Here is a 9,737-nt window from a genome sequence, read left to right as displayed (position 1 = left end):
TGTTGTTCACATTTGGTTATGGCCGGCACCAGTCTTGCACTTGAGATAAGACTGATGGCAAAATTAGAGATCAGATCCATCAGGCATTTAGGTGCTGAACTCCTACTGAAATAAATGCAATTGAGGGTTCTAAATGTTGTTTTGGAAGTGGCATTATCCACTGACATTGTGAAGTATAGAGTGGTGGGAAAAGAGATGCAAGGTGTAAATGTGAGCACTAGAATGAAATGAACTTCAAGGTGGAAAACACACTAATTTTGTTACAGTGTCCCAAAATAAGAATATTGTATTGTTTAGAGATTTCTTGACTAAAATTTGACTGTGGATTATTATATTTCTTCCTACATTTTTCATGAAAGTTGGCATGCCCTGGTAAATGGCAGCACTTCCATGGTGTGCAGCATGGCTTGAGGCAGCAAAATCTGGCCCTAATACTAGAGTTAAGCAAACTGTTAAAATAGGAACTGAACCAAATGCCCAGATCTCCTCCCCAAACTCAAACTAAACCTGTTTGGAGGTTCAGGAATGTTTGGTTAACTTTAAATAAAACAATGTTGTGTTTCTACACATCCTGCTTTCAGCGAAGCCTCCAAGCAGAAATACAAAAATATGGCAGGCAGATCTATGTTTGCACTATTTCTGTCCCAGCTGAAACCAGGAAGTACTGGAAATCTCACAAAACCAGCTTTGTCTCACAGGCTATCCCAGCTCCCAGGTTCTGTCACAGTTACCCAATAGAATACAATGTAACTCATGTCCGTAGCAATTTATTATTAATTTTCCACTAGGGAACTGTGATAAACAAATTCCCCAGACTATCAGACATATCAGAATCCCGTTTTTACTTTACTGTGACAGCACACTATGTGGCTACTTTAAAGTCCTTTCATGCTCATTCTTACTGAGTCATTGGCATTTTCACATAAAGACAAAATGTCTCTTGTGGTACATGATAACAAAAACTATTTTGTGCTTCATATTTGGTTCATGGCTAATTTAAAAAATGTATTCCAAAAATTTGTTGTTTGACATCTCTTTGACAACTCTATTAAATTTGCAGAGCATAAATACAAAGACAACAGCATTGTTTTAGAAATACATATTTAGCCATATAAAATTGTCCTGTATGTCATGGCAACATTTTTAAAGCACTTCTGTGTACCAGACTTTTGCAAATTCATATTTAAAGGAACATTAATGTTATTGCTAGAAATGATATCAGTCAGCAAAACATAATACAAACACCCTGATTACTCAGCTATCTGCTCTACCACAACAAAGTCATCCCAAATGATACAGTACCACAGCTTCATGTTTGCTAGCCAGATTTATTATATTTTCCAGTTTCTAACAAGACACAGATATTAAGAAATGCATGTTAATCATTGCCCTAATGAGAACAATATGCAGTTAGCATTTAGGTTGTCACAAAAAATACAGAAGGCGAGTACAGACTAAATGCACTCTAAATTCAAGGAAACCCAATCCTTCTTTCCACTAGCATGTTTCAGTGAAATGGTCATGTCTGAGAGAAAATTTTTAATGAACTACCTAAATTTTAGCAGGTATGTGTATATGCTTTCATTAGGCACATGGCAAAGTAAAATGCCATTCTGACCACAACTGTGAAAGCAAAATAACCACTGTACCACTTGCTTACGTACAAAAAGCTATGAGCATATAAAGCACCAAAAGCCTGCCCAGCATCTCTCCTCCAGAGACACCAAACTTCCCAGTGTTGCACTGTTTTCAGCCAGATAATTTCTGGAGCAAGTAACTACCCAACATGTGTAAGAGGACAAGAATCTGGCTTTAAACATATTTGCAAATAATAAATAAAATGCATGCCTAGACTTACAGAATAGGCCAATTAATTTCATTTAGAAAAAAGCACAACACCCATCACCATTCCACACTTCTGAGGGCCTGAAGGTGCATGAAGATTTGGTCTGAATTTTCTAAAGCAAAATATGTGCGCTTCCTGCGCTTTTTTGGTTAGTTATTTATCCCCCTTAAGGAAACTTTTGCTCTGCCCACCAGAAAAGGATGCAGAGATAATAAGGTTTGAGATGCTGATGGAACAGCAAATAAGGCAGGCATTAATGGAGTGGGTGCAAAATAAAGCAAGATTGTCATTTCTGCTTAGATTGCAGTGCCTTGCAGCCACACCGCACAGAGGACATCTAAAAACTCTCCTTCTCCTTCCCATTCCTCCTCCCACCTCCCCACACTAGTCACGCAGCTCCATCTTTCATTCCATCCAGATCACCAGGCACTGTCTGGACGCTGATTTAGCCTTTACTAATTATGCACTAAGAATGGCTTTTTTTTCACTTCTGCCTGGAATTATAAAGGTGTTTCCATACTCTGTGAGTAAGGACTTTTGAAAACAGTCACAAAATATTAAAGCTGTCTAGAGTGCAGTACCTTTTAATCTCTTTGCATAGGTCAAAACTAGTATTGCCTTGAAAAGTGGGTGCTAAAGTAAAATATGACTGAAAAATGTCTCATTGCACCCTACTGGAACACTTCACCAAAAGTGTTGTAAATGCAAGAAAACTTTGGCTTAGTTTTTGGGGGTGTACCTCTCCCTCCTTCCCTTCCTTTCATGCCATTCTCCCAAGAAACAGACAAGTATTTTTTGCATGTTAGCTAGCATTACATGAATAAAGCTACTCCAGTTTCTTTTCAGAAAGAAAAAAAATCAGCTCAAACATTAGACTACCAGCTTCCTGAAGGGCAGAAAGAAAAAAAACACAAAGCAAACCAAAACTGAGATAATGAATTTCCATACTTTTGATGTTCATTTTTTAAAACAGGGTATTTTTCAGTTAGGGATGAGGTCTTACTCAGGACATACTTCCCTTTCCCTGAAGTCCCCAGAAGTAACAACAACAACAAAATCTAGCTTTTCCTTCTAGATGTTACCATTATTGCAGTCTTCTTATGCTTTGTCTTCTTGAAAAAATAAATAATGAAACCTTTCCAAAAGGAAAATCAGCCACAGCTTAAATAAATAGCATCTATAAATACTATCTTAGTGGTAACTATATAGTATTGTAAGTGCATCACTGAACAGATTAATATGATGAAAGAGATCTTCTGTGTTACATATTTTACTCAGTTAAATGTTTATGCTCTCCTTCAAGTGAAAACTTACAATTCCCCAAAGAGCAACAATAAGCTTGAAAAATCAGGTTAGACGTCAGCAGCTGGCTATTAATAACCATCCTCTTGGCTAATATTTGTTTGCCCGGGGCAGCCAGTGTCCATAATCAGCATTCATCTTTCATCTTCCTCATCTGGGCTGTCTGGCAGGTGCTGGGTGGGGTAAACACAGAGGGGTCAGCAATGCCCAGCTGTAGATCAAAAAAGCGAGTGGAGGTTGTCACGCTGTAGTTCTTCGTGTAGGTTTCCTGTACTGGGTAACAGTCTTTGACTGTGTAAACACCGACCCAGGATTCCACTGTAACCAAGCAGAAATGTGACTACTTTAGATAACAAGAATGAATGAATGTGTCACAATGATGTCAGTCAAAAAAATGGCCATTTCTCAAGCAAAGCCTACAGGCTTGAACTGCCCATAGTCCTGTCCATATGCATGGCAACACCAAGAAAGGCCACAAAACTGGTATAATTTAGACACTGCAATGATGTTAAACCTGAACATGTTGGTGTTAGGCACATTTCAAATCATGATACCGTCATGGCATTGGTATGCCACCTTTCAAGTATACCTCTACTGAAGGACTGTCACTTCTGCTCAGTCCCAAATATAGTTGTGTTCTGCACAAGTCTGATTTCTCTCATGCCACTTTCATGTCAGCACTTACTCACTTCACCAGTAAAGCAATGAAATGTTGTGTTTTCCCAGAAGGCAAATTTTGGTGCCATCACCTTGGGTAGCACCGGGACATTTTACCTTACACTCTGTCCTTGACAAGTTGAAAGGTGTGATTACTGAAAACCTGTGGTCCATTTCACAATGTTGTCCCTCAACACAGCCTTTGACACTCTAAACCACTTAGTCGTGTCCCCCCCCCAAACTATGTGGGACATCCGATTCCTTCCCATGCACAGGAAGTTCTGCGCTCACCTACCCAAGGAAGCACTTGCCCTCTGCTGTGCTGGGGACTTCTCTGCACCAGAACTGACAGCCACACCGTCTTGCTTCCACAGCTTTTGGTCCTTTATAATCTTAGCTGTCATTCTTACACTGATGATACTCATCACATCTTTAATCCAAATAAACACGACCTTGCTTCATCTTTTTCCATCTTAGTCTCTCAAGCACAGAGGGTTTGCCTCATTAGAAGAGGAACATTCCCAAATACAACTCCAGTGCTTCCATTACTTCTTTTAATTTATTCCTTCTGTTTACCGTAATCTACTCATATCATCATTATCATGTTAATCTTTTTAATTCCTATTCCTCTCAAACTTTTCTACTGGTTCATTAATTATTTCAAGACTACACTCAATGCTGATCTCCTCCACGTATGTGATGTAGCAAGTCTGTCCCTTTTTTTAACTTTGGTTTAATTCCACAACATGCTTATCTCAGAGGTGTTCCCTCACTCTCTTTCCCCCTTGTCCTCTGCCATCACCTCTACTTTCACCACTATGCTATTTCTGTAGTCAGTAGCATCGAGGTGGTTTCCTTTGAATACCCTTCACTTTTAAATCTCTTTTACTAACCCCATGCACCTCTTCTGTGATCTTTCTTTACACCTTCCACTGTACATCACTTCATCCAGTTGTTATATGTATTTCAGATCTCTTGATAGCAGAAATTCATGAGATTAAAATACAAAATTACCTACTGTGATCATAAATCAGTTCCTCTGAGGGATGCCTGTAACAAATTTTTCCAGCCCCAAGGAGGTTTATTTTCTCTCACTCAGCAGCAAACATACTTATTTACTGTCCTTCCAGTATTGCGTCATATGCTATACCACAATCACATTATCAGAAATAGATAAGCTGTGACATGAAACACACATACAGTATCTAAAGAAAGGGTGGCAAGCTGAGCAATATTTGAACATACCTCTCCAGGGCATCCTAATATACCAAAACCATTCTGACCTCAATGAGTTGGGTTCTGAGTATCCAGAAATGGAGGCTTCTTTTCCTCAATAAGTCTTCTATCAGAATTTTGAATAAAAAATTCAGGTAAAATATGATGCTACCAAGGTAGCCTGTATCTCCACTGAAACCTTTATAATTTTAACGGAAATATAATTTCTAGAATTCAAGCCAACATTAGCTGAAAGGTGGATGGGTAGACAACTTTAAGACATTATTTTCATGAATGATCATACAGAAAAGCACTGGAGGTACAGGATAAAAATCACACATCATTAACTGAATGTATCTGGATATTAAGTTCCATAAAAGTTCCAAAAATATCGGATCTGAAAAACAAAATTTTTGCAGTAAGTGGCAATTTGTGTCTTGTAGAACAGCAGAGGTATATTGACCTAGTTACAGAGGTCTAACCATCTTATCCTTCATTTTCTACTTCATTCTTTCTACTTTTATTCAAGAAAGAAATATTTTCCCCTGGCTAAATGCTCAGCGTCATAACCAGCCTATATATTAGGTGTCTGTAACCATAAGTATTGCATGAGCTGAATAGTGCCATAAATTTCATGGGGGTTTTAAAATTATTTTTATAGTTGCCTGGGTCATCAGTAAACCATAGATGAAATTGAAGCCAATGTGCTAGTAAATTGCTATGCATCCAAAACCTAACATACTGTACCTTGGAAAATTCAGCCTACTTTCTTTTATGATCCAGGTGTTCAGCTGCCAAGTGCAGAACTAAGTCTTGCAAGCAGATGTTTCTTACTAGTGTAGTGGATAACAAAACTTAGGTGCATATTAAGGATGTCCATTGCTGCAGAACCATGTATTGGATGTATTCTGTGATAACATTTGATAGTTGTGTGTAGACACACAGTGACACCTGCTTTGTTTCTATTATGCATCCTCTAGTTTGAGTGTGCCCCTAATTATATTGCCAGTTCTTCTCTAGATATATTTTGGATACAGGCTGCTTGATTCAGATGCAAAATGATGCTGTTCCATGCCAAAATCTGTATGATATGAACTAAACCACAATCAAGTCCCTTGGACATACTTGATCCTGCTGAGATATAACACATTTTCTTAATGAAATACATTGATAATAAAATGATATGCTGTGCTCAGGATATATTTATTATTTCTTCCAGCAAACTTTATAGAAATATGGAAATCTGGGGTGAAACATGAGTAATTTTATTTTTCCCTGGGTAGCAGAGACAATGATTATTATTAAGATGAAACAAAAGCATGCACATACATTTCCTGGCTGGTTTTCTGTCAGACCATTCCTGTACCATAATTTCATCTCCAGGTCCCCCAATGTAGTACTGATCTTCATAAGTTGAATTGGCAGGAATATCATATGGATCCCATGGCTCTGTCAGAGCAATCTTCGAGCAAAGCTTTGTAACTTGTTCAATCTGAAACATCACTGCATCTTTGTAGAGCAATATATACTCAAAGAATCTGAAACATTAAAAAAAAGCAGTTACATATATACAGTCTTTTTCTATACTAAGCAAGAAGCATTGCTGATAAGTAAGCTTGCCATTGACTTCTCAGTATAAGACCATTTTCACTTGCATTAAACTTTGCCAAACTTTGAGAAAGGCTAACCAGTTGGGCTGAAATTTCCCATGCTGAAAATTTGTCTCAGCTGACTCTTTCCAAAATAAATAAATCAGGCTGAACTGGTTCAGCCATTTCTGAGAACAACAGAACAACTTTTCTGAGAACAACTAAGAGAAAAACATGTTGTTAGTCCTAGTTTTGGTTTGGTTTTTAATAACTGTTTCATTAAAAAGCTCTAGTGCCTCCATGTTTTGGAGAAAGGACTTGAAATTTGGCAGGGGAAAAGTTTTTATTAAAAGTTGCCCAGATTTGGCTAAATTATAAGCCTTTGAAAAAATCTGCTTGCATAGGCTGGATAGATTCAGTTCCCCATGAATGTGGTAGAGCCTTTCTCTGTGCTGGTTAGATGTAGCATCTGCCATCCTCACAGATGCTCCTCCATGGCAACCCATGTAGCTTAGTGGGACATGTTGGTGAAGGGGGAAGTACCTGGTCCCAAGTGCAGAACTGAGAGGCTCTCCCTCCTAACAGCAAAGTTTCTCTCTGGAAGCACCAGACTCAAGAAGCAGTGAAAAGAGAAAGCGGAGGAGCAAAATAGTAAGGCAGAGATAAGGAGAGGTGTGGAGATCAATGAGCTTGAGAGGCCAGAAGGTGAGGTCAACAAAACGGATAGTTAATAAGGATTTGAAAACAATCTTCTATAGAATATGAAGTGACCAAGCCCTGCTCTTAGGAGAGATGATAAACCTTTTCATGGACATTTTCATCTAGTTACTAGTTATAGTAGTTGGGTCTACCACAAACACTGTGACTTTGCTTCCATACCTATAAAAAGGAAGTGGTATGGTTCTTGCCTTATAACAGGGGACAGAAACAGAAAGAAACTGAAATCAAAATTATCAGAAGTATGAGCTGATTTTGAATACACAACCAGAAACACCAGAAGCTTAACTTCTCCAGGGTACTTAGTATTATCAATCAGATGATGAGTTGTTCAAAGTACAACTCAAAGCATCCTCATGTGTGTGCTGCACCTTTTGCAAAGCAGAGCCAGGAGCCACTCTCTAAACCCCCCCAAACTGTGCACTCATTGTTAAGAGGCTCCCTGTGAATATCTCAGCTCAAGTATTTGGCTACAGTCTACTGTTATGCAGTGACTCTAGAGAAAAGGAAGGGATGGTATTAATTACCACAAACACCTTCATCTTGCCTATCTGTAATAGTGCCTCTTTCCACCTGTAATTTCTTGCTTCATTCACGATGCTGCCTCCATTTCCTGCAAAAAAAAAAAAAAAAAGGCTGGGGTGTCCTTTGGACAGTGGTGACTTCCACTTCACAAACCTGGTGCTAGACCCTAACAGTATTCATCCTGTGCCATCAGCAAGACGGGAAGCTGGTGGAAAACAGTGCATAATCCATGTAATTAGAGATGATGCACAAAAGCAAGAGGGGACCTTCTCTGTGGTATTTCCCAACTCCTGCATGTTTCTCTTTGCAGTTCTCACATTCTTTTGGGGAGGATGTGAAGTTTACATACAAGACGGCTGACAACAAAACAATTTACAGTTTTAATTGTTGCACTATACAATTGCATCAGACAGGAATGCTTCACCCACCACCGACACAAGCATTTAAAGGTTGCACTATGAGAAGTGTCTAAGCATGGTGAAAAACATCTGAGCAACATTCCCATCAATTCTTGAGAGGATCATTTATCCAGCATGTGTGGAAACACAGGCAAGCTAAATGGCATTAGCCAAACTGAATGGGGATGAAGGGTGTAAAAGGGGACAAGCAGGCTGGGGCATACCTCTCACGCATGACCTTGCACAACATGGGAAGTAGCTTGTCCCGCTTTCCCTGAGGGAGTCAGTCACCAGGAACTTCCCACACATTAACAAGACGCACACAGAGAGGCTGAGAAGCTGCAGGTTACATATTAGCTTCCCCGTGGTAAATTGTTCTCCTGCCCATATCTTAAAATATTCATGCTACTGTAATGACTCCTACCAAGCTAAACTCACCTGCCATTTTCTTAGTCAAAGGCAAAGTCTCCACAGTTGTGAGACGCTACTGAAGAATTCAGTATATATAAACTGGTACCTTATGTAAACCCAAGCCTCTGAGCACATAAGGACATACGTAACTTTTATATCACGTTCAGTCCAGAGAACCTACTCATAAAAACACTAAAATACACTTATTTATGTATTTGCAGCCAGGCTCTAATGACTCAACTACTGTTCAGCTGGCTGCCCAGTAGCTCCCATAAAAGTGGGATGGGGAATGCCTTACAGATGAGTCTATCAACATGTTTGAGATATTTGAGTAATAATACAGTCATTCTGTGAAAGAACAAAAAAGCAATATATTAGTGAAGCATTACAAACTACTGGGAATAAAATTTAAACAATTACATTTCTTTTTCTATTTTAAATTCTTACTTAAAACTTTTTTCAGACAGAATTTTATTCACATTTTTAACAATTTTTTTCACATTTTCTTTTTCCTTATCCTTTCCTTTCTAAATTACTTAATGGAATAAATATCTTTTGTTCTAAATTTTGTAACCTGTGAAACGATATCATTGTTTGAGGGACATGTGCCACCTTTACTCAAGTGAAACAGTAGTTCAAACTTCAGTCTGACAAATGCATGTATTTATTTAACTTCCAGCACATGGATAGCCTCTGTGACTTCAACAGATGGCCAGAACACTTGCAGAAGGAGGGCCACAACCCAAAAAAGCCTACTTTCTTGACTTTGCTATCTTCCATGCAGACAGCAAGATGTGCATTATGAAACAACAATGAAAAGAAGAATTAGAAAAATCCAAACAAATCAAACTCATCACCAAGCATCTCTCTAGCACCCATTCTGCAGAGCAAGAGGCTCCACCACCTACACTTTTGGTTCTGGGAGAAGCAGAGTGAACATATGTGGAACAGACACAAGTCGTACGATTCGATGTGCTGCTGGGATGAAGTCAGCAGCTGTGGTGGCACACACACAAGACGAGAACTGCAGAGAGTGTGGCTCTACTCACTGTGCATGGCAGCCCTGGGTAAGCAGTG

The 9,737-nt window shown here is 39.0% G+C and overlaps 1 protein-coding gene across 1 annotated transcript in view; it reads right to left on the bottom strand.

Moving 5' to 3' along the window:
* Positions 1 to 1,308: 1,308 nt before the first annotated feature.
* The window catches only part of EPDR1 (ependymin related 1), a 38,250-nt gene continuing 29,821 nt past the window's right edge, over positions 1,309 to 9,737 (bottom strand). Inside the window, exons 2-3 of the mRNA XM_069809640.1 lie at positions 6,350 to 6,558; positions 1,309 to 3,466 (exon numbers count right to left, since the gene is read on the bottom strand). Of these exons, the coding sequence (XP_069665741.1) occupies positions 3,276 to 3,466; positions 6,350 to 6,558 (400 nt within the window). The 3' untranslated portion in view covers positions 1,309 to 3,275. The remainder of the gene's footprint in view (positions 3,467 to 6,349; positions 6,559 to 9,737) is intronic.

The sequence above is a fragment of the Haliaeetus albicilla genome, chromosome 2 (assembly GCF_947461875.1).
Source record: "Haliaeetus albicilla chromosome 2, bHalAlb1.1, whole genome shotgun sequence".
NCBI classification, from domain to species: domain Eukaryota; kingdom Metazoa; phylum Chordata; class Aves; order Accipitriformes; family Accipitridae; genus Haliaeetus; species Haliaeetus albicilla.
The sequence above is the reverse complement of the archived record's forward strand: the minus strand, read 5'-3'. Positions and strand labels throughout refer to the sequence as shown.